Source organism: Anabrus simplex, chromosome 1 (assembly GCF_040414725.1).
Source record: "Anabrus simplex isolate iqAnaSimp1 chromosome 1, ASM4041472v1, whole genome shotgun sequence".
NCBI classification, from domain to species: Eukaryota; Metazoa; Arthropoda; class Insecta; order Orthoptera; family Tettigoniidae; genus Anabrus; species Anabrus simplex.
The window spans coordinates 913,005,686-913,031,714 of record NC_090265.1 but is presented as its reverse complement, the minus strand read 5'-3'; the positions used below and the strand labels follow the sequence as shown (position 1 = coordinate 913,031,714).

At 37.9% G+C, this 26,029-nt stretch overlaps 2 protein-coding genes across 4 annotated transcripts in view; one reads left to right on the top strand and one right to left on the bottom strand.

The window, feature by feature from the left end:
* The window catches only part of LOC136874744 (WD repeat-containing protein 46), a 96,178-nt gene extending 91,751 nt beyond the window's left edge, over nucleotides 1–4,427 (bottom strand). The window contains exon 1 of one of the 2 annotated variants that reach the window (XM_067148422.2): nucleotides 4,299–4,427. The gene's annotated coding sequence lies outside the window, so the exon portion shown is untranslated. Of the gene's footprint in view, nucleotides 1–3,467; nucleotides 3,639–4,298 lie in introns of those variants that run through there. The other variant, XM_067148414.2, reaches the window with a different exon arrangement.
* On the top strand, nucleotides 3,904–25,092 carry LOC136874759 (uncharacterized protein C1orf131). Of its 2 annotated transcripts, none has more exons than XM_067148431.2 (3): nucleotides 3,904–4,015; nucleotides 13,741–14,200; nucleotides 24,793–25,089. In XM_067148431.2, exons 2-3 carry the CDS (start codon nucleotides 13,748–13,750, stop codon nucleotides 24,829–24,831), a joined length of 492 nt encoding a protein of 163 aa, XP_067004532.2. In that variant the 5' UTR covers nucleotides 3,904–4,015; nucleotides 13,741–13,747; the 3' UTR covers nucleotides 24,832–25,089. The 2 variants fall into 2 exon arrangements, with proteins under 2 accessions (XP_067004532.2, XP_067004539.2); XM_067148438.2 differs by lacking the exon at nucleotides 3,904–4,015 and adding an exon at nucleotides 4,623–4,724 and having other exon boundaries at nucleotides 24,793–25,092.
* The last annotated feature ends 937 nt before the right edge of the window (nucleotides 25,093–26,029 follow it).

Genomic DNA, 26,029 nt, shown 5'->3' with positions numbered 1-26,029 from the left:
CTGTGGAGAGAGGGTGGCGCTTGTCTTTGACAGACCTAAGTAGTTCCTGGATTTTCTTCATCGGCCTGTATATGGTTTTAACCCCATGGGACTCCAGTAGCCTCCCTATTCTGTCTATTATTGTCCCAATATACGGCAGAAAGGCTTTAGCTGCCGGTCGCTCCTCTTCTTTCTCCCTGGTTATTGGACGTCTGGAATGGAGTGCTCGCTGGATATCTTTATGGCTGTACGCGTTAGCGAGTAAGGCCATATTGAGGTGGCTGAGCTCTTCGTTTAAGTGCTGAGGTTAGCAAATTCTCCTAGCACGGTCGACTAGCGTCTTAATCACTCTGTATTTTTGTCGTGGGTGGTGGCTGGACGTCTTCTGAAGATAGCGGTCTGTGTGGGTCAGCTTGCGGTATACTGTGTGTCCCAAGTTTAAATCGGCTGTCTTCATTACCAGAACATAGAGGAAAGGGAGCTTTCCCTCGTTTTCCGTCTCCATAGTGAACTGAATATTGGTGCTAATACTATTCAGATGCTGTAGAAACAGCTGTAATTGTTCCTTTCCGTGGCTCCAGATCACAAAGGCATTATCTACGAAGCGCAGCCACACCTTAAGTTTCAGTGGTGTGGTCTCAAGTGCTGTTTCTTTGAACTTTTCCATAAAGAAATTTGCTATCACTGGACTCAAGAGGACTGCCCATGGTGACACCGTCCATTTGTTCATAGAAATTGTCATTCCACAGGAAATAGCTTGTGGTGAGGCAATGGTTGAACAAGTTGGTAATGTCCTCGGGAAAATTCTGAGTGATGTGGTCCAGGGCCTCATTCAAATGGTACCTTCGTGAAGAGTGATATCACGTCAAAGCTGACAAGCAGGTCTTCGGCTTCTAACTGGATGTTCTTCAGCTTTTGTATGAAGTGGCCTTAATCTCTGACATACGACTGTGTGCTACCGATGTAAGGTTGTAGTAAGGTGGCCAAATGTTCAGCAATATCGTAGTTCGGTGATCCAATAGCACTCACAATGGGCCATAGAGGTATGCTGTCCTTGTGTATCTTGGGTAAGCCATATAGCCTGGAGGTAGAGCTTCACTTTTCAAGGTTTCCCTCTATACACTGTCTGGCAATGATGAGGCCTTAATAAGGCTGTTGGTGTTACGAAGAATCTGATTAGTTGGATCTTTCGATAGTCTGTGGTAGGTCTCTGGATCCAAAATCTCCGACATCTTGGCTGTGTAATCATTAGTAGCCATTTTGACAGTGGCGTTCACTTTCTCCGCGGGAAGAATGAGTACACTCTCGTCCATGTTCAGAGTGTTGATAGCCTTACTCTCTTGAACCGTGAGGTTGCTCTTCGGTGCTGGTGCCTTTCTCAGTATCCGTGAGGTTTCGTGGTGGATATCTTCTGCCTGCTCAGATGGTAAATTGCGAACAGCAGCTTCAATATTTGCGACGATCTCCTCCGCGGGAATCGAGGGAGGGGTAAACGCAAAGTTTCCTCCTTTAGCCAGTAGAGAAGTTTCTGCCTCTGACAGGCAACGGTTGGTCAGGTTGACGATTGTCCATGAGGTATCCAAGACAGGCATTGTCTTAGACGCGGGACTGCTCTCTTGATTTCGCTCGAACTTATTCTTCTGCCAGTTGGTCGATTGATCGAATGTCAAAGTCATGGAAGAGTAGGTGATACAATCTGCTTTTTTTTTCCAGTCTTGTGGTAAGAGTGTGGCACTCAGAAGATAATGCAATGGTAAAAGCGCCTGGTTGACGGTAGCAAGTTCCTTGCGCATGGAGCTTATACGTTCCTGCAGCAGTGAGCGCTCCATTCTTTCATAGATACGATGTGACTGGGCAGAGTTGAACGGTCTCTTCATTTTCAGAAATTTAGGCACTATACCTGAATCTCTGCAACAGAGAAGAAAAGTGAATGAGGACAAGAGCTCCGCCTTTATCTTACGTAGTTTCTCGAAGCGATGGAATGAGTTTGAAATTTCCTCCCCGTAGAGGCCCTACTCGCTAACAGGTACAGCCATAAAGATATCCAGTGAGCACTCCATCCCAGATGTCAAACAACCAGGAAGGGAAAATAACAGACAAAATTAGGGAGGCTACTGGAGTCCCATGGGGTTAAAACCATATACAGGCCGATGAATAAAAAATCCAGGAACTACTTAGGTCTGCCAAAGACAAGCGCCATCCTCTCTCCACAGCAGGTGTCTACAAGATCCTGTGCAGCTGCGGCCAGGTGTACATAGGAACTACCAATCGCAGCATCGCCACACGATTGAAGGAGCATAACAGACATAGTCAGCTGGGACAAGCATATAGATCATCAGTCGCTGAACACTCGCTGCTAGCAGGCCATGACATACAGTACAGCGACACCGAAGTACTGTCAACTACTGTGTCTTATCACGCATGGCTACAGAGGAAAGCCATTGAAATTCTGAAGCACACCAACAGCTTCAATCGTAAGGAGGAATCTGAACGGGTAAACAAAGTCTGGTTTCCAGTCCTGAAAGCTATAAATCCTAGAGGACACGATAGCCATGGCAAACCTAAAAAAGCAATGGGTGATCAGTTGCCTCTCTCCGCCAAGGCAGGTCAATGTATATGAGCTCCTTAATGCTTCAACCATTGGCCGAAAAATAGCCAATCAGCGACCCCCCCCTCCCCCCCGAGCATGACGGACCAATAGGCGAGCAGCGCACCATAGCCTGTACTATATAATGAGGTGGATTTACAACACCACTTCATTCCACTGAGAGCTTCGCTGCTATCAAAGTCAGTCAGAAGCTTTGACAATGCCGAACGCAGTCTTCAGTGATATGTCGGGACATTCACATGCTCCTGGACCACGGCCTACAAGCCTGGAAAACACTAACATGACTTGTAGCGCCGGCCATGAAAGCCTCAATTGCTATATTGCTTCATTCAGATGAGTGTGAGAATTAATTTTCACCAGTCACTTAACAAAACATGTCAAACTTCTTTCAGGTGTGTGTGTATCAACATGGTTAAATTTGCTGATACAGGACTTCTCCTCTAGGTTAAAACTACCAACCTGACTTTATTGAAGTGTTGGCCTTCATTTAGGTGAGGGTGAGAATTAATTTGCACCATTCACTTGACAAAACATGTTAAGACTTCTTTCAGGTGTGTGTGTGTGTGTAAGGGGGAGGGGGCGGCTATACATTTAAATACCACCGCTGATCGAGATGGGTAGCCGGTGCTCGGGACAGTCTGCCAATGGCACACAGCGTTCGAGAGTTTTACAGGCAACAATTCCCTGCAACTTCCTTCCCACCTTGCAAATCTGAACTCTTCCATTTGGCTTAACTACACACAAAATTGAACGGATGAAGAGCAAATAAAGCAATGAGAATTTTACTGAATAAAATAAGATGCCAGCCACTTCTACACAATAATAACGATAAAACCGAAGTTTCTGTAGTTGCGAAACAAACATAACCTAATTCACTCACCTTTTAAACCAAAGTACAATAAGATGTAATGCTTTTCATAAAAATATGACCTAATACCATGCACTTAATCACCTATTAAGGCAGTATTTAAAAATTATTCACTAGTTATGTGTTCTATTCAGTAAAAGGCCTATTACTCAAACGATGGCAGTGCGATCACTAACACGTGCGAAGATGACATTAGAAAACTGTTACTCGTTTGTTTTCACATGGTTGCAAACAGTGCAATTCAAACCAACGAAATACATACACATTTTTTTCTTATCACATGTATTATTTGCTCCAAGAGATAGCTCCAAAATATTCTTTTATATATGAATAAGATTATAAAACTATTAACCATTACAATTTTTAACCAGAGAAAGCAGGACAAGGATTTTTCTCCATCAAGTGCACGCATTTAATTTTCTTATATTGGTCAACTGTTTATAAAATGGAGGAATGTTTGTTTTTATTTACTTAACCATGTGTTGATACGCCTCTTAACCTGATATTTTATGAACACAGTAAAGTGTTGAAGAACAAAATTAGAATTTTGCTGTGACAAAGTACGTATTTTTTTAATGATTCTACTAGTAAACTTCAAAAGCGAGAAAATATATGTTTTAATAGTATTATTCGGGTATATTGCAAATTGAAAGCTTTCACCCAATTAGACATAATATAAAAATGATTGGAGAGTTATTTATTTGAATATTGAATTTATTTACTCGAAGGTGTGACCTTTAAATATGTGTGTTGTTGCTGGATGACTTCGCATGTTTTTCTCATTTATCTTGCTCGAGGCGAATGCTGGGATGTTATATATATTATAATATATTATATACCTACGTTGTACAAATCTTCAAATAGATGACACCTGCTCTTATTAAGTCCATATCTCAATAAAGCTTGGAATGTAACAGCATTCGGTGACTTAAAAGTTCGAATCTTGACGTTGAGAGTAGCTTTTCTGTAGTGATTTTATTGCATTAACTGCGGTCGAAAACGAAAATCAAACTGGGATTTTTTAAAGTCCCAGCGCATTTGTTTCCATCCTAGCCTATGCCCATGTTATTGTAATTATTCTACATTGATTTTTATAGACCTCCTAAATATGTAATGAGATTATCATACGCACCTACAGTACGTAAAGTGAACTTCATTGTTCTGCACAGTAGGCCTATTTTTATAGAAAAGAACATCAAAAATGTTTATTTTCAACCCCTTCATTACTGGTATCTACATAATAATAAGCTTTATCAATGAAGAATCTAGGTAAACTGTTCCTGAATTGCACATATTTTGTTGTTAATATATTCTTATTATATAGCTCATGAGTGCACGCAAATATTTTTCCTATTGTATTGTAGTAGTGTAAGAGTTTCATTGCATTTGAATATAGGTCTAAATGTTGTCTAACTTAAGTTGTAAATGTAAACGTGTATAATTTGTGTTCCTTTTCTTGGTTCTTAGTTAAAACACAGGAAAATTATTTTCATGCAAATATTAAGTAAATATGAAAGTTCAAGATTTCTCTTCTAAAGTCATACATAATGATCATACAGCCCCAAAAGGGTCTGCCATTGGTACCACACTGATAATCTTTCCTGTCCTTTCTCCTGTAATTAACTTATGTCTTGACAGTAGGCTATTAGGTTGTGACACCCCTTTTGTTTTCCTATCATTTATAGCCTTTCTATTTCTTAACCTTCACCCTCGTTCCTAGAGGGCTAAGATATTCTTTCCTTGCCTCTTCAGGTATAGAACTGATTAATTCAGTTCTCTGTTCCTTAAATTGAATGCACAACATTTCATGGGGGAAAAAATGTTTGCATTTAATGTACAAGATTCTCTAAAACCACTGTTGCTCAAAATTATCAACCAATGTCTTCTGTAAGTACATGAGAATGTCCAAATCGCATTTGATGTCACTATTCAGACAATCACTAAAATATTATTATTATTCTTTAATTTTGCACATTGGTTGACATTGTTAATTCAACACTACTTTGTCTGTAATCATAACATTAAATTAAGAACTTCACAAATTGCAATTGTGTGTGATTGAGTAACTTAAGTTCTTACAGGAAAGGAATTAAGTTATAAGATACTTTTAAACATATTCTTCAGAAACAAATTAATTTCTGAATCTATAATGCCATTATTATCTGTTTTTACTCTGATAACAAATTGAATTCTCTATCACCGAGCTCGATAACTGCAGTCGCTTAAGTGTGGCCAGTATCCAGTATTCGGGAGATAGTGGGTTCGAACCCCACTGTCGGCAGCCCTGAAGATGGTTTTCCGTGGTTTCCCATTTTCACACCAGGCAAATGCTGGGGCTGTACCTTAATTAAGGCCATGGCCGCTTCCTTCCCAGACGTAGCCCTTTCCTGTCCCATCGTCGCCATAAGACATATCTGTGTCGCTGCGACGTAAAGCTAATAGCAATAATAATAAGAAGAAGAATTCTCTATCACTGGCTAATTTGTTAATAAAGATGTGCAAAATATAGGCCTAACTAGAAAAATTAATCTATTTTAATGTTTTTGCACTTTATTTTGCTGAACCTAGCTTTAACTATAGATCCTTAGAGGCTTAGGGAGTCTTTCATTTTCGTGCCCTTTGTGGCCCTTGTCTTCCTTTTTTGAAGTGTCGGGTCCCTTCCATTTTTTTCTCTCTCATTAGTGTTATATACAAGATGGTTGCCTAATTGTACTTGCTTTTAAAACAGTGCGAAGTAAAGCCACTAGCAAAATAATACTGATACCCGACTTGAGCCACTTGAGTCATTTCACTGAATTCACACACTGTACTAATGTCACCAACGAAACACATGCCACGTTTGCAACATTCAACAAAGACTGAAACCTGGTGTGGTAGCACGGTCTTGAATACATCCGGCACTATACTTCGTCACCGGCCGACTCACTCACTCACTCAGGAAGTCCCGCGCACAGGATGGAGCGGTTCCACTTTATTCTGCTCACCCAGTACTTTCTCAATAGCATACATCCTCGACTGCACATGCAACCTCCTAAAGTTCTTTCAATGTTCTGTTCCAACTGTGTAATACCAATATAAATTTACTAATTCGGGACAAATATTTCAGGTCCCCTATGGGAATCAACATCTATATCATCTGATGGCCAGGCAGGCATCAGTTTTTGGTAATGAGACAAAGTCTCTCATAGTGCATTGGCACTGCCGGTAGCTCCAAGTAGCCTTCACAGTGACCTCCACGGTATGCACTAGCCATGCATCTTGGTGGGTGTGCTATTTACCAAGTGATGAGCCCAACTTAGCACACTGGGGCGAAACGCTGGCAACCGGGAATGTGTTAGCTGGAAAATTTATAATGTCCAATAATGGACCATTTATATTGGCATTATAAATTTACTCATTCAGGACAAATATTTCAGGTTCCGTATGGGAATCAATATCTATATCATCCAGCTATGTATGCGAGCCTATTTTTCTTTTCTGTTATGAAATCGATCAGGTCCTGTCAACATGTGGGTTTAATGGTCTTTAACGAGTGCAACTCCATGCGGTTGACTGTATCATGAACCCCTTGTTCCAAACATAGAACACATTGTACAGTCTAAATGTAGTTTATTTATTTACTTACTTCCCACAATTATAGGCTGCCATATTGAACAAAGTGTAATATTTTCATATATAATATGAATGAAAATGAAACATTACAATTTAAAAGTACACCTATAAATCAGTCCTTTTAACAAATATAGCTACCATTACAAACTTAATTGTGATCCGTATTGATGGTTATCAGTTAGAAATACAGTAGCAAAGTTTGTTGTGAAAAAAAAAATAGCTGTGGAAAATGTCATGTTTATATCCGGCAGTAGAAGTTACTGACTACTCAACATTGTGTCGCCTCCTGTGGCTTGCAGTGCAAAAAGTATTGCAATACATCCTTTAAGGGGTGCAAGGGCTACTTTCTATTTTCTTCTTAATACCATTAGGGATATGTAACCGTTTAGTAGTGTTTTTAAAGTAATTGCGCCAACCATGAGTCTGATGTCTTCATTCCTCTTGAGTTTATATCTTTTGAGGTAATATGGGACGTTTGGATCGTACTAATGTGCATTCCATCTCAGGTCACAGTAGCCTTTGATTTGCTGAAAAGAGTGAATACATGTGCCGTATGCCAAGTGTTACTATATAATACATAATATACATTTTGTCAACTTATTGTACCGGTATTTGATTACTAAGGTTTTGACCATGGAGTTTGCTTCATCAGTCCAATTTCACCACAAACACACTTTCTGCTTATTCCCACCTGCTGCTACTGACAGCATACCTCTGTCTCTCTCACACACTTTCCTGGAATGTCGCAATAGTGGGGGATAGCCAGAACGCGCTACTACATGAGGGAAACAAGTCTTGGCTACCACTGATCTGATGCATATCAAAATGCAAAGATGAAGCATAGATGTTCAGTTTTGCTTCATTTGTTAAAGGAATTTTGTCAGATGGGGATCAGGATGTGCATTGTGGCTTTTACAAGTACTTTTATTACAAACATAACAACAATGTAAGTTTTTATACAGGTTCTTTACTCACATAACTCAGATATCCCTTGGTACCTAAATGAAGCAACTACAGAAATATTAACAATTAATAGAACAATAATTGTATATACTGTCGTGGGACAGCCACCTTGATGATTCTGAGATGGGAGGAGCGAGCTGGTCTGGCCCCATCCATAAGCGATCGACGTCCCGGCTGGGCCATTGGCCACTGCCCACACATACACGTCAGGATGGAGGGGCTTGTAGCAGGATATGTCGGCCTCTCTGATGTCTCCCTGGGAGCCCTTGGTGACTACTAGTCATCTCTGGAGAGCTGGAAGCCTAGAGTATTCCATATGTGTCCATCTTCGGGACTATTCTCATAGTGCTAAGCCAGACAGGTGACCAGTGAGTGTCTTTGTGTTGAGCTCAGTTTGAAATTCTTTTCTGGTGCAGTCTTTCATTCGCCGTGGAGTTGTGCGAGCATTCAGTCTGTCGTGGAGTTGAGTCTGTAGCAGTATCATGGAGTTGGATCTCTGGTGTGCAACATGAGAGTTTGACAAGGATCAGCAAGCGACATCAAACAAGGACTGTTTGAGTATACGACCGATGAAGAGTGCTGGTGGCCATTTAAGACAGTGCACGACATGTATAATATTGGATACTGTGCAGTATATAACTGGAACTAGTGTACTTGTGTTAGTGATAGAGTGAGCAAACTCTGAAACCAGTGTGGCTGTGTCAGTGTATAGGCAATAGAAGTGGAACTGTGTTTAAGTTATGTAACTTTTTGTGTGCGTGTTGTTTTTTCTTTTGCCATAAAATAAAATTTTGTCATAGAGTTAGATGCAACCAGTTGTGTCTGAATTTATCATCCCCATCATGTTACAATACTTTTTTTAGTTTTTTTACTTGAGTTACAGAAATAGCTCCTGTATGTAATACCTATGCCAAGGTGTAGTTGTCTTGGTATTAGGTGTTACTAAAGACATTACTCTGTCACTTACCAAGAAAAGTAACATCTGTGGATAAAATATTGCATTTAAGCACCATTCTTTCCCCTCCCCTCTTTGACATTGATGAGATAGGAAAGGGCTAAGACTGGAAAGATGCTGATCATGGCCTTAATTAATGCAGAATCTCTCCATTTCTCTGATCTAAAAATGAGGAAAATGAAAAACCATCTTCAGGGCTACTGATAGTGATGCTCTTGCCTAACATATCCCTTATGGAAGCTTACAGCTACCATGAGCCATGCTGCATAACCATCTCGCTCAAGTAGAAATATTAATCTCAAGACTTTCGTAGCTGTCACAAAGATGATAGCCAGGCTGAGTAGCTCAGACAATAGAGCACTGGCCTTTTGAGCCAAAGTTGGCAGGTTCAATCCCATCTCAGTCCAGTGATATTTGAAGGTGCTCAACTATGCTATCTTCCTGATGGTACAAGTACCAGCACATAAAGGAAAGGACAAAATTCTGGCTTCTTACTGTAAAAGTAGTTAGTGGGCAATAAAACCTAATATATTATTATAAATATGATACAGCCTTCTGGAATATTATAGCCTATCATGTGTTACTTTATACTTTTATTAAGATTTCTCCCATATTAGTGATAGTTCATTGTCAAGGCCAAATATCAGATGTTATTTAGGCTATAATCTGTGTCAAATGGGAAGCTGTTTCCATTGTGATGTTTTTTATTTTAAAAATAAAAATATTCTGGCCTGGCGCAAGTGATAGGCCTATTTAACGCAGTGGAATTTTCTACAGAGTACAAGGCATTGAGTGGGTGGCATAAGGCAACAACATAGCAGCCATTTGTTCAGGCTATTTTGAGTAGCTTCTCAAGGCCTAAGTGTTTCCCATTTATCACAGACTTTAGTTAACACTCACAATCATTTTCATATTGTGATGCATATTAAAAAGAGAAAGCTATCAATTCAGAACCATACCCTTGTCGTTTTGGAAATTGTGGTTACAGGCCATATGTACAGGACTAGAGCTATGAAGTTATAATTCTAAGACACTACAGCACAATCAGAATAATTGTCATTTGTTGTCCTTGTGTTGTGTAATTTTTAATTACATCCTTAACTTTGGAAGCCAGCATTTCTTTTCTTTCTCAGTAAAGCTTGAATATAGCTCCTCAGCATAAAGAACATAATTTGAGAAGGTGAATGATAGAAATTTAACTCATATTACCTTTAGTAGGGAGATGTGTTCATTGCCAATGCTGGAGACCCACTAACCTGCCCCTAGAAATATATTAACTTGTGTAGGAAACTAACAGAAATCGTGCAACGTTTTCCATCCCACCCATGTCAGTAGTCATTGCTCTTGGGTAAAATTTATTAAATATGACATCACTCTCAGAATTCAACACAGATAGGTATCATTACCCACTGTGGCACAAAGTCTAACCCATTATGCTGTAAAGAAATCAATAATTTTTGTCAGCAGCTGATTACTACACTGGGGAACAGTGATTTTGGTGCCTTACAATTTTGATCTATTTCTGGGTATATTTGGGTCACTGATTCCAAAAGTGCTTTCGGTTTTGCCCTATCAACTGTAGTTTTTGAGATAGAGCTTATTCACGTTGCATAACTTACTAGTGTAAACTTACGGCCACTTCATGAGGCACTCAAGCAAACGTACTCCGGACAACTGCACTTGGCTTAGTTTACTCCATAGTTGAATATTGTGCATCAGCTTGGCGCAGCAGCTGCCATGTTAAGAAGATTGATGCCCAGTTAAACCAGGCTATGAGATTGATATCTGGGACCATTAAATCCAGCCCAGTTTACTGGTTACCAACTCTCTCTGATATTGCTCTTGCACATCTTAGGAGACAAAATGGCATAATATGAGAATATCAGAAAATTTTGTCCAAACCACAATTACCAGTCAATGCTGATATTTCAGATCATATGGTATTACTTCACTGAATAACTTCAAGAAACCCACCAAGAAACCCAAGAAACTCACTCAGTAAACAACTTCAAGATGCAACAGAAATGGAATGAAGAATGATCCACCAAGGCACCTCTACAATGTCAGTGATTCAAACAGCATAATAAAAGGCCTCACAGGATTCCAGCTACCCTGACAGTTATGGGTCCAATTAAACCAGATACGCACTAATCATGGACGCTGTACTGCCTTGGCATATAAATGGGGTTGGAAACCATTAGCTGCCTGCGACTGTGGGAATGACAGACAATCTACCACATTGCCTTTGAGTGTCCTATCAGATGTTACCCAGGCAAGAGACAAGATTTTATTGATGCGACACCTTATGTAGTTGAATGGCTCTAGAACCTGGACTGTAATTTATAAGAGCTACTGGAAGGTGTCCATCATGAACTTGTTTTTCTTTTCTTTGTTTATTCCCCATTGTTTTGTGCTGTATGTAAGTCATACGCTAAATAAATAATAACCAGTTTAACCATACTGGTCCGCACATACAACTATATCACTCGCATACAATCAAATACAAAAGACATTTGGATGGATCGTGCACTTTTTTTTTGATGAAGCAGCTGCATCTATTTAACCACCAATATTTATTTATACATTTGTCACATTTTGTTCATTTTCTTCCATCAGGTCACTGAATCCTCGTTTCTGTGATTTCCTCCAATGCAAAGATCTTGAACATTCTCGCTGGATGCTCCAAGAGTAGTCTGCCATGATATGTATATCCCATCGTCCACAGTACCGTTCTTCCATTGTACTTATTTCCTGGTGAAAAACGCTCACCCTGTTCCTCGCTTACATCTGAAAGACAATCTGGAAATCGGTCCAAGTGACAGTGCAAGTAGTGTGATTTGATTCTTATGTTACAACCAAGTGCACAAAAAGCAGTGAGTATATTCTTCACTAGTTCATCATAGTTAAGAGCCTTATAGTTTCCAAGGAAATTCTTCACACCACACAAAACGATGACCACGCAGCTGCCTCAGTATTGTTCATTGAGTCCTGAAATTTCTGGTCATTTATGAGTTGACGGATTTGTGGTCCGTCAAATATAGGCCTACCTGCTTTTATTTTCTCCATACTCATTGCAGCAAATTTTATACATATGTAGCCAAAACATGCTCCATCTCTATTCAATGCCTTGATGAAGTACTTCATTAACCCAAGTTTGATAAGCAGTGGTGGCAATAAGATGTTTCTGTCAACCAAAGGTTCTGTGATGATGTCTTTTTCTCCAATGATGAGGCTCTCTCTAAGAGCCCACTGTCTTCTCACCCAATGTTGATCTTTAGCTGCAGAGTCCCATAGACATATAATGCATTGGTATTTGGTATATCCACTTGTGCTGCAAGATAAATCACTGAGATTGACACAGATAACCCATTGGTGATCACAGTATGAGATCTTCTCTAGTACTGTGGATATTGTAGCTTGATTTTCATGCATAGCAACTAAGTGACCAGTTGGGATTGACCTGTATATGTTCTCATTATGCAAAAGAACAAATTTTAGGCTGCATATGAACTATCTATAAATAACTGCCGTTCACTTGGTGTGTATTTTCTTATACCCAGTTTCAGTAACTTATCTTCAACATTGGTGCAAAAACAAATTAGTTTTCTTTTGTGAAGAATAGCAGAAAATCTGTTTCTCTTTTGCGATAGACTGTGATTTTTGTTCCCGGTAACAGACATTTTTTCTCTGCCAGCCTGGAAGATAACAATTCAGATGACTTCTTTGGAAGATTTAGATCCCATATGAGGTCATTCAATTCTGCTTGATTAAAACCAGATGCAACTGATGAAGGTCCTGTAAAATCACTGTAATTTTGCTCAGCATAGCTTTCAGCTGATTCATCCTATTCTACTGATGACTCTGGAAGACTGGTAGCCTAAATATTGGAACAGGTATCGCCTCTGAATGTGGAACGGGGCATCTTGCGGAGCGTAGATTGGAATATATCCACCTATTCCGGGTATTGCTATTGATGCCCTTTACATTAACTTAACAAAAATAACAGTCGTCACTGTGGTTTATTGGTTCTCACCATATCATTGGTTTCCCAAATTTCAGGCACTTCCGTTTTCCATTTCTCCACTGCCGCAGGTCCTCTGTGCATGTTTTACATGCAATATGAGGTACCCAGGCCTTATCTTGGTCTCCCAATTTTACTTTCAAATAGGCCAAACAACCTCTTATTACAAAGTCAGTCATGGGTTTTCTAAGCTGAATGAATGTGTACTCCCCATAGATGAAACAAAACATATCAGGATTATTCATACATTTTCTTTGTGATGAAAAGGATAAATAAATGTCAGAATACTTCAGTATATATGCAAACGACATGAATAGAGTTTGGATAAAATCAGTTAGAATTATCCACACAATCAATTTACAAATGGTCCTGTAAAAATAAAGTAGTCATAAGAGCAATGTATAATGATATTATGAATATCTCATAAACTAGTCTGCTAGAAATGGATGGCATTTTTGGAATCGGCAGTGACAAAATTCCAGGCAGCACTAAATTCTTTTTTTTTTTTTTTTTTTTTTTTTTCATTGTTATGTGAGCATTTAAGTAAGACACTAGCAACAAAAGAGCACTGATCAGCATGCAGCTGCAGCATGCTGTAGCTGTCTTGGGTGAAGAGCTATTCTCAAGTTGTACCTCATTCTCTTTTTCTTTATTACATTTTCTTTGAATTTATGGTGTTATGTATTTATTTTATCCTATAACATTTTAAATATAAATATCTGCATCTGTTTCAGTTTTGCTATGATTGATGAGACATCATTTATTCCCACAAAATCAGCTCTTCTAAAGAAGGAAGCTGCTGATTCATTTGAATTTGTTGTCCATGAATCATATAAGAAAAAAGGTAGCAAATCTCTCAAGGAGGGAAATCAGCCAAGGAGTAAAAAAGACAGTAAACAAGAGATGGACATGAAGAGAGCAAGATATGAAGTGTTTAAATTTGCTATGTCAGGATATACTCCGCAGAAGAAAGAGGAAGCAAAAATAGCATTAGCTGTAAGACTTGGAGCAAAACCTCCAAAGAAACCTTTTGTTAATTATAAAGAACTCAAAGTGCTGAAAGAAAAGCAGCGTTTAGAAGAAGCTGAAGAGAAGAGGTTGCTGAATGCTGGGAAAAGCTCTAACTTAAGTGGCAGGAAAAGTACACGAAAGTCAAAAGATGGAATACTGGGCTTCTACGGACGGCCAGGACAGGTATTTTTGATTATAAATTTATTTCATTAACTGTGTCTGATTGCTGGTGTTTCATTTTATGTAACTTCTCAGCTTCTGCTGAAAAGAATATATGTCCCGTCATCAACCCAAAGGCTGGTTGGATTCTCAACAGGTGCACCATTAGCTGCCAGAGGTAGCTTAGGTGTCAATAAAAAGACGTAGGGAAATGAGGAATGAAGTAGTTTTCTGTTGCCTTCCTCACCGAGCCAGAAGGTGCTGTTACATATCAGTCTACCAAGTCCATTCAAATGCCTACACTACCCAATCTTATGAGCAACATTCTCACACCAATCCAGTCTAGTAGATATTGAAGCTATCTCCTATCACTAGAGGCACCTGTTTGTGGTGAAAATTTTTGCCTAATTTTGTCATTTAAAGAAAGTTCTTTCGGTATGTTCTTCGCTATTTTTATTTATTTCCTCAAAAATTTTGCTTATTTTATTTCCACCTTTCAGCATCAGATGTTAAACCAAAAGATAGTTGATAGCTTATTTACAGTATCACATATTTTATTTTTACCTAGGAACATGGAACATGAGAGTTATGCTTCTGATGAAAACACATATTACATAAAACAAAGCATGGATGTTTGGACAAATTTTATCCTGCCTACGTACAAAATTTATACAGCAGTCTGAAACTGACAAGAGATACTATGAATTCCATATTACTAGGAGTAAGAGCTGTTCTCCTGCCAGACATTATATTACAATACATTGAAAATGTCCCCTTGCTATCAACATTACTGACTGGGATCCATAAAGCCTTCACTGTAGCTTTCACAAAATGCCCATATTCTGATGTTAGGGAAATAAGAACGATAATCACATCAATATCTTAACCTGATCTACATGAACTACCAACTAGATCCCTAAACACTGTGTATGGTTCAAGATATTCTGATGTTGAAAGTTCTCATAGGGTGGGAATTTGCTTTGTTAGGTGAGAGACTTCATTGTTTTAAAATCACCTTTTATTATGCTTCTTGATTTAAAGAGTAATTCCACATAATTTCATCAGTTATATCACGATTTTGCTCAAAGATAAATAATTTTGTGTTTTGAGCCAAATTTGTAATATTTTGCAAAACTTTTGCACTTTGCAAAGAACAGGTGCCTCTACCTATCACTAAGATTACATATTTTACATTCTCGAGGGGTCTGTTACCTCCGGTATTCTCAAAGATCATTTGCAGACTAGGAATACTAAACATCGTCTTTAGTGAATCATTGGAAGGTTATAATGCTGATGCAGACCATGAAAGGCTCAGCTTTCATTGGAAGCTTATAATGCTGATGCAGACCATGAAAGTCTCAGCTGCTATCAGGCAAATATACTTATCAGCCAACAGACAAAGACCTGATATTTTTTTAAATTTTGGTTTATTGACAGCAGGAATTTAAATAATAAAGGGGATGTGATTGGCATACGGACTTAGGTGGTAGCTTTCCACATGGATAGACAAATTTTTAATCTCGATGGATTCTGTTAATTTAAATAGTAAAATGAACATTTAACTTGTAGCATTATATTATTTATTTATAAGAACATAATTTGATTCATTATTGTAAAAACAGAGTTATTCACAGTCACTTTACACAATGCAACAATTACCTGCAGTTATAAACTTCATCTTTTTATCTCTGTAACTGCAATATTATGTAAACGAGTCTGCTGTCACTTGCAGTACTTTTATTAGATGTGTGCTTAAGAATACTGAAATCAGGTGAGGTGGCCATGTGGTTAGGGGCGCACAGCTGTGAGCTTGCATCCAGGAGATAGTGGATTCAAAACCCACTGTCGGCAGCCCTGAATATGGTTTTCCATGGTTTCCCATTTTCACACCAGGCAAATTCTGGGACTGTACTTTGCACCTTTATTAAGGCCACGGCCTGCTTCCTTCCCACTCCTAGCCCTTTCCTATCCCATTGTCGCCATAAGACCTATCTGTCTCGGTGTGGCATTAAAAAAAAAAAGAATTCTGAAGAAACATCCCTGTACTGGACTTTTTTGAGGAGGATGGCCGAAGAATGTTGTATTTAAAGGTTTTGGATTTTGATAATACAAGACAGAAGGTTATTGTGTTTTTCTTTTTAGTCAATAATTTTATGTAGAACAGTACTATAGCACCTAGCCTGCCTGGTGTCCATGATCGTTAAGGTGTTGAAGTCTAAACGGTCTGACACCTTGGTTCTGGTTTGAGTCCCGTTGGTCGATAAAAATTTCACCATCAGAATGTTGGCCAGCGGGGTAGGGTTGGTAGTGGTATACAATTTCCAATCACTAGATTATGTGCCAAAAGCCTGGATTAAATTCCAAGGGTGTATGAATCTGTTGATGGTGATTCATTTGTCAGATGTTCGGCTCTATGGCTAAATGGTTAGCGTGCTGGCCTGTGGTCACAGGGGTCCCGGGTTCGATTCCCGGCAGGGTCGGGAATTTTAACCATCATTGGTTAATTTCGCTGGCACGGGGGCTGGATGTATGTGTCATCTTCATCATCATTTCATCCTCATCACAACACGCAGGTCGCCTACAGACCTGCACATGGCAAGCCGAACATGTCCTCGGACACTCCCGGCACTAAAAGCCATACACCATTTCATCTGTCGGATGGAGACGTTAAGCCTTGAGAAGACCCCTTGGTGCTATTGGACAGGAGTAGGCTATGTGCAAGCACCGGGTTTCACCCTCTCCCTTTCCTACTATCATATATCACATCGTTCAATTTCATCTTATTAACTCCTTTGATGAGGTTGACATCAGGAAGGGCATCCGGTCATTAAAACCACCACAACAGATTCATATCACGTCATACTCAGCCTTGTAGAGAAGCAGGACAGGGGTTGGACAAACAAACAGTAAGTATGATAGCACCTACCTCAGTGGTGCAGTCAATTAGTTGCCAATTTTTTTTCTTGATCTCGACTGAAGTCAATAGCATTTGAGGATCCAGTGACTCCAGTATTGCCTTCTAAAATATCACAGCACTCTTTTGGGACAAATTTGTGGCAATTAATCTCCATATGAGTATGAAGCTTGAAACTCCAACCATGGCTTACAAGCCTGAATGAAAATCTTTTATTATGATGCCTTAAAACAAGTCAAGGTCTTGTTATGATCAATTTATTTCAGTTTACTTTATGGGCACCATGTTAGTCTATGCTGTAGGCCTATTTCTGTGTATTTTAATTGTTTTATGGTGCTTTCAGGATGATGATTATGATTGTTTAAAGGGGCTTAACATCCAGGTCATTTGCTCTCAGAATTATAATTTGGTTTACTGTATATCCTACACAAAACCACAATCCTACCTTAGTTTTGTTGAATTTATAGCAATTATTCATGATATTTCAATTCTTCATTGAAGAGTTAAGGCAAAATAGATGTTTACAGAGCACTAACAGCTCCAACATTCACCTGGTGTGAAAGTGGGAAATCACAGAAACTGCTGTATCTTCGAGGCGGACAGTGGTGAGGTTTGAGCCAACCATCTTCCTGATGGCATGCAATCTTTCAGGTGAATTTTCCTATTCCATATTCACTCAAACTCAAACCTGACCTGTCTAAATGAACTACACAATTGGAAAGCTGTTTGTAGCAAAATTCTGTTACATAGTTGTAGGCCTAGTTGTGTTTTTTTTTTTTTTTTTCTTTTCCCTATTACCATCTCTGACATAACCTTTTATTCTCTTCCCGCATGGAGCAATCAATATTACATCTCATTCTTCTCTCTTTATGATGAATACTGAATAAAATTGTCAGAATATTTATTTCCTTGTGTTGTGGTGTTAACGTATGCCATTATTATTACTATTATTATTGTTCCGTAATTTATCTCTGGTTAACCATAAGAAGGTGCGGCCCTCATAGGATCTGTACTATGTAAGGATGGAACCTACCCAGAGGGAAAAACAGTGATACCGGCAGGAAAACAGTATAACAAAATTTATTAAGCAAGGAAAACAAACATCGAAGAGAATAGGAAAAATGTTAAATGTTTCAAAAACTAACATCCCTGAGGTTTACATTGACAGGTGTCTCGTACAATTCACAGGGGACCAGCCCTGTTCACCATTTAACATACAGTGGACTCGAAAACAATAAATAACTCTGTTTACATATATCATCAATAATACGCCACTTCAAGTGACTCAAGAAGGGGGAGCACAACGTACCCCTAGCGACCATTCAATGGTTTCAAATGTTTCTTAAAAGAGCAAATGCTCTGCCCCACGTCATTTCTTACACCTACCAAGGAGGTACAAACTTTCGAAAACATGCTCTAAACTGCAGGAATCAGAACGCATGGTTCACCGAGAACTTGCTAATATACACTTGTTAGGTTTTAAACAACTTGGCTTTTAAAAATGCCTTAAACCTATCTTTAGCACCCATCAAGGGGCTTACGAGAAAAGAAATGTCCTCCCATCATCCACAAGTTCAATGAAGAGTCAAACGCTTACCTCCCATACCCCAAGCGGTCCTGGGTTCGACGGAGCCGTGTGGTGCTCGAGATAGAAAGAGAGCCAGGCACCAAGTGAACAGCTGCTCACAGCGAGTCCGCCCGACCTCGCCAAGCGAGGCAATCGCGCAAGGCGACTCGCTCAGGCGGCGTGAAGAGAGCACGGCGCATCCGCAGGGGTAAGGGAGGGAAGCAAGGGGAGAAAGCATAGGGCAGATCGCTCCTAGGGCGGAAAGCTCCTTTACCCTAGGGCCATAGTTTAGGAACATAATTTCATTTTGCCCGAGGGCATTACACATGGGGACAAAATACCATAGTTATGCATAAAATAATCAGTAAACATTAAAATAGACATAATAAATAGAATAAATTGTGAGGGGAAATCAAATTCATGGCTCAATTATTATTACTTTTTTTTTTTTTTTTTTTTTTTTTAAGTGTTTGACTCCTTGACTGAATGGTCAGCATACTGGTCTTCAGTTCAGAGGGCTCCAGGTTCGATTCCTGGCTGGTCCAGGAATTTTAACCGCACCACAGAAATACACCCTTCTAGATAGGTTTGGTGTCAGGAAGAGCATTCAGCCTTAAAACAGGGTCAAATCAACATTTAGGAAAGAAAATTTTCACGCGCAACCCCACCAGGGTGCGGGAAAAGCAATGGAGTAATAATTATTATTGTTGTTATATTATTATTGAATATCCAGTACAGCATGGAGCCCTATTTCACAAGAGTACATTAGGGCTGTAGTTTATAATCTTAAAATATTTTAAAATGGAAGATTAAGAGTTCAATTTGTTAAAGATGCCTCAAATACGAGTATAAGTCTTTTCATTCCATACACGGTGCAGGAGAAAAGTAGATGATCCACTGTTTGAGCAGAACCATAAAAGCATAAATATCCATCTGTAATTAGGATTTTAAATCGTTCAAGTTAAGATTTAAATCTTCCATTCCTGATAGAAATTGTGTAGGACAAAGTTAGGCACTAATACTTTACTCTGATGTCAATCTTTAATTTTGGGGAAGAATAGTTCTCTTGTAACAGATCCTTTCAAGCTAGAAGTCCGGCTTTTGTTCCATTGATGTATAATATATTTCTTGATTTGACGCTTAACATAGCACACAGGAGGTTCATCATACGTAATTCCGATGTTTGATGTGGTGGCTAATTTTGCTAAAGAATCTGCTCTTCCATTTCCATCAAATCCTGTATGACCACAAATCCAAGATATACAGATGTGAGGACTTTCTTCAGCTTCTGCCCTTGTACTAGCGGCTATCGGATATGTATTGTACTTGTTGTTAATGGAGCTCAATGCTGCTTGCGAATCACTGAGTATCTTCACATTCTTGGTGTTATTTTTGCACCACAGCACTGTATTCTTTATGGCCCAGAGTTCAGCCTGAAAGACTGAGCAGCTATTTGAAAGCTTATACTGGGCTGAAAATATTTCAACACCATCCTGATAGACTACATAGGCACATCCAACTTTGTGAATTCCATCAGTATAAAGTATGTGCGGGCTGTCTGTATAGATGATACAGTGATGAAACAGTGGAGAAAAGACATCAGGAATGGCTATTACATCAGTCCCAAAAAACAGAAATATCCTATCAAAATCTAGTAAAACAGAGAAAAGAAACTACCCAAGTCTTAAGAATAATAAAAAGGCAACATCATAAAGACACACTGCAGTTAATTGAAGAACAATTCAATAAAACTCAATCAAGGGACTACTACAAAACCTTCAGAAAGCAGCTCCAAAAATATGAACCCCCGACCCTACTAATGAAGGATGAAAATGGTAAGCTGGCTCATAACAATAAAGACAATGCAGAAATTCTGGCTAAATATTTCAACAAGCTTTTAAATTGTGAGGAACCTACAGAACTCCTTCATTTGGACACCAACACCCCGATAAAAACACCACCAGAGAACATCAATCCCTGCACAATAAAGGAAGTCTACCAAGCTCTGAATAAATTAAAAGACTACAAAGCGCCAGGAGATCAGACCTTTGCAGAAATCTGGAAATATGCAGGAACATCAGCAAAAGTTGCCCTCCATCAACAACTTGTCTCTATCTGGATTAAAGAAGAACTACCAGGACACTGGACAGCAGCCCTCATTCACCCACTGCACAAAAAAGGAGACAAAACCGACCCTAATAACTACAGGGGAATCTCGCTGCTAGACATAACATACAAAATATTTTCAATAATCATCCTTAATAGGATAAGTTTACAACTTGAGAAAGAACTAGGAGAATATCAAGGAGGTTTCAGACCCTGGAGGAGCTGTCCTGATCAGATCATGAGTCTTAAGTTGATAATGGACTATAACAGGAGAAGAAATAGCGATATGCTGATAACATTTGTAGATTTCAAGAAAGCTTATGATTGCATCCATAGAGAATCTCTGTTAAAAATTTTAAGACACCTTGGACTACACTCCAAATTAATAAACATGATAAAATTGACTCTCACTAACACTAAATCAAAAGTGAAGTTTAGGGGTGAAACATCAGAGACATTTGAGATTAAAACTGGACTATGGCAGGGAGATGGGCTCTCACCACTATTATTTAATTGTGCTCTAGAAATGGTAATGAGGGAATGGTTTAGGAAATGTCCCTCCAAAATAAAGATTGGCCGAAAAATCAAAACAAATTGCCTGGGTTTCGCTGACGATTTAGCATTACTAGCAATGGACATAAAAGAAGCAAAAACCCAGACATCAAAACTTCAAAACATTGCAAATAAAATTGGCCTCAAAATATCGTTTGAAAAAACAGAAATTATGCCCCAAAAACTAACACAACTAAAAGAAGTTACCATAAATGGTAATAAAATCAAAATAGTAACTCAGTTTAAATATCTTGGAGAAATAATAACACATAATCTAAATGAAAAAAATCTCAATCCAAACAAGAACAAATAGATTAGCTAAAGCACAAAAATTAACATGGGATATCTACAAAAAGAAATGTCTATCAATAAATGCAAAAATAAAACGCTACAACACAGTTATAAAACCGGAAGCTACATATGCAGCAGAAACACTTTTTCACCTGAATAAACAATCAAAGACTGACAGACTTCAGAAAATCGAAAGGAGGATTAGAAGAACCTGCATCAACAAAAAATACCAGAAAGATGGACAATGGCGGTTAATACCTAACAAAGTCGTGTACGAAGAGCTAGAACCCACTACAGATACTATGCGTAAGAGGAGACTGGGATTCTTTGGACATATCATGAGGATGCAGGATGTGAGACTTCTGAAACAACTAATACAACACAATCTTGTCTCAAAAAATACCACAACAGGCTGTAAATGGATCAGAGAAGTTCTTGTCTCAAAAAAATACCACAACAGGCTGTAAATGGATCAGAGAAGTAAGAGAGGATCTGAAGGAAATAGGCCTTACAACAGAAGACACCATGAATAAGATAAAATTGAATACCATACTCAAGAATACAAACCTCCGCTTTACCCTTATACAAAACAAAACAAAAACACGCATATTTTCAACTGAGGAAAGGGCACGAAGATCGGAGCATCTGAAGAAGTACTGGGACGACCGCAAAGCCCGAACAATCAATTCAAAGAGACCTGAACGATGGACTGACTAAAGTGATCCTATGTGGTCATAAAAGAAGAAGATGATAATACGTGTCATAGAAAAAAGGTGATCCAATTTATCAATACTAAATTTAATAATGTTTTTTAAAACAGGACCGGTTTCGACTTAACACAAGTCATCCTCAGCTGTCATTTACATAGACATTAGAATACATGTTTTAACAGTTGTATCTTACAAATAAACATGTCATGTTTGATAGACATTAGGTAGTATGTCTAGAAGTGAAATTCTGCTTCTTCCGTCTAAGTTTAGAGGATCAAGTATATTAAAAAGATATTTATCTTTAATACATTAAAAGAATTATAACACATGATAAAATTTGTTGTTTACACCTGACCTTGAATATAGCATTAACGTTCAAATTTTACTAGTAATAGTTCTTTAAAAGGGCTTTCATATTGCGTTGTTTTTAGTCGACTAAATATGCTTAAATGTAACCACATGTGCTTATACAGTATACTTTTTATTAGGCTTAGACTTTGTCAAAATGAGTAATGTGAATTCGAAGTTGAAATCACAATAACAAAGTGAAATGCATTTGAAATAATAGTAAGCTAGGTAATTGTAACTTCTGTTGAATGACTCCTGCAATTATATGCTATTTAAAATACATTTCATGCAAAGAAGACATTAGCACACTTCAATATATAAAAGTTGAAAGGTATAAGACAATCATATACGTTATGTGAAATTCATATGAAGTATTGTTCTTTCTTCATGCGTATGTGTCAATTTCAAATGGGGTAGTATACTTTATATAAACTTTGTCAAATTAAATAATGTGAATCTGAATTTGAGATTGCGTTGAGAAATGAAATGCCAGGTAATTAAAACCTGTATTGAATGACCTCTTCAAATATATACTGTGTAAAATACATTAAATGAAACATAAGACAATGGTACATTTCAATATGCAAGTTAAAAGGTAAGAGGCAGTCCTGCAAATTTGTACACGCCAAGCTGCCAAGCGATATACTTCCCAATCATCTCACGACAATAGTTAGCAAGTATCATAGACCGAAAAAGAACCACCTACAACAACAGCTTTCATAACCCTAGCAGCACATTCATCTTCAGTCTGTATATTTACCAAGACAATATAAGTTTATAGTGATTGGACTTTAGCAAATAGTGGCCAATAGTGCCCCATTTGAACTTGGCATGTACACGTGAAGAACAGTACTTCATATGAAGATTTACAAATTTGCAGGACTGCCTCTTACCTTTTAACTTGCATATTGAAATGTACCATTGTCTTATGTTTCATTTAATGTATTTTACACAGTATATATTTGAAGAGGTCATTCAATACAGGTTTTAATTACCTGGCATTTCATTTCTCAACGCAATCTCAAATTCAGATTCACATTATTTAATTTGACAAGGTTTATATAAAGTATACTACCCCATTTGAAATTGACACATACGCATGAAGAAAGAACAATACTTCATATGAATTTCACATAACGTATATGATTGTCTTATACCTTTCAACTTTTATATATTGAAGTGTGCTAATGTCTTCCTTGCATGAAATGTATTTTAAATAGCATATAATTGCAGGAGTCATTCAACAGAAGTTACAATTACCTAGCTTACTATTATTTCAAACGCATTTCACTTTGTTATTGTAATTTCAACTTCGAATTCACATTACTCATTTTAACAAAGTCTAAGCCTAATAAAAAGTATACTGTATAAGCACATGTGGTTACATTTAAGCATATTTAGTCGACTAAAAACAACGCAATATGAAAGCCCTTTTAAAGAACTATTACTAGTAAAATTTGAACGTTAATGCTATATTCAAGGTCAGGTGTAAACAACAAATTTTATCATGTGTTATAATTCTTTTAATGTATTAAAGATAAATATCTTTTTAATATACTTGATCCTCTAAACTTAGACGGAAGAAGCAGAATTTCACTTCTAGACATACTACCTAATGTCTATCAAACATGACATGTTTATTTGTAAGATACAACTGTTAAAACATGTATTATAATGTGTATGTAAATGACAGCTGAGGATGACTTGTGATAAGTCGAAACCGGTCCTGTTTTAAAAAACATTATTAAATTTAGTATTGATAAGGTGGATCTCTTTCTTTCTATGACATACTATAGATATCAATACGGAACATCATGAAATTTATTATTCAAGATGATAATACAGTCGTGAAAATGTGAGCAGTTGTTGCAAAGAAGTTATTATTGTTATAAAGATCTCTTATCTTGTCAATATTTCCTTCAGATGATTGTGGTTGCTGATATTTTGATTATTTTTCAAGTTACATCACAGTAGTAGAATATACTCTCATCTTTATCTACTTATTATTAGAATATTAAGTGCTTGTGATTTTCTGTTATCTGATTTGCATATTTTCTCTTACAAATGTGGTAAAATTAATTTATTATTTATGATTATTGTTCTAACGTAGTTTTAATCCCTTTTATAGGCTGCTGTGGATTCCAAGAGAAGAAAGAAACATAAATAGAACATGATCTCATTGTTATGAAATATGTAAATAAAATAATATTTTGAACTAATTTACTCTGTATTTAAAGAGAATGATAAACCATTTCACAAGAAAATCAGCTTGTGTATTTCATTATCTAGAAACGTTATTTAAGATGTTATGTGGATTTAAAATATTTGTGGTAGGCCTATATGGCACTAACCCTAATAAATCTAGAAAATGGAAATGGGACAATGTAACTTTAAGAATACTGAAATGTCACATATCAATGGTTAAAAAAAAAAAAACCTAATTATGATGAAATTATTTTATATAGCTTCAAATGTAGTTTGCCATTAAAATGGTTTGACATTTGAAAATGTTACTTTCATAACCAAATAATCTGTGTTCAGGCAAGAAAGTGACCACATATTCATTTCGCTAAAGTGTTGGTATGAAAACTTATGGAGAAAGCTGGGCAGAGTCTGCATTGAGGCTGGTAGATGATGTTGGATGAAGTGCAGTAATGAAGACCTCGTATCAGGTAAGACTTGTTGGTGATACTACTGGTGAAAGTGGTACTGGCTACATGTAGATGCCAGGTCTTAGAGCAGTGTTGTTCACAGGGTAAAGAGTCAGAAGGGTCAGGGGTTGATGTGGTTCGTAACAAGTGATAATGTTTCTGAGGTTTGGTGGGTTCCTGAATGTGACAGTGGGGCTTTTAGGAAGATCATCATGTGTGTGGGGCAAGGATGAGAGAAGATTTAATGCTTAATTTAAAATGTGTTGATTTTTTGCAGATCAGGATGATGATCATTTATGAAGAGTACTGAGGTAGATTACTTGGCGAGTATAGGGACAGAATCATGGCACAGGAAATCTGGCTGTCAACCAGTCGAGTGGGATAACTCCTAGCAGTAAAGGCTTTCCTCAGATTGTCATTGCAGGAGGCACTGGCTTTAAGGGTTAAACAAAATCTTTATGCTGCTGACGGCAAGACTGAATGATACATATAGTTTTCTGCGATATGGGTGAAAACTGTTGTAGCAAAGATAATTACTGATGATTGGTGGGTTTGATGTGTACAGAATTATTGATTCTGCCATCCTGGTGGTGCAGATTAACGTAAAATATATTTGCTTTGTGATGCCACAGGAGAAAGATATCATCAATAAACCTCTCCCAGACTAGGAGCTGGAGAGGCCCAGTAGCAAGGAAACCTTTCTCTAGTTTTCCC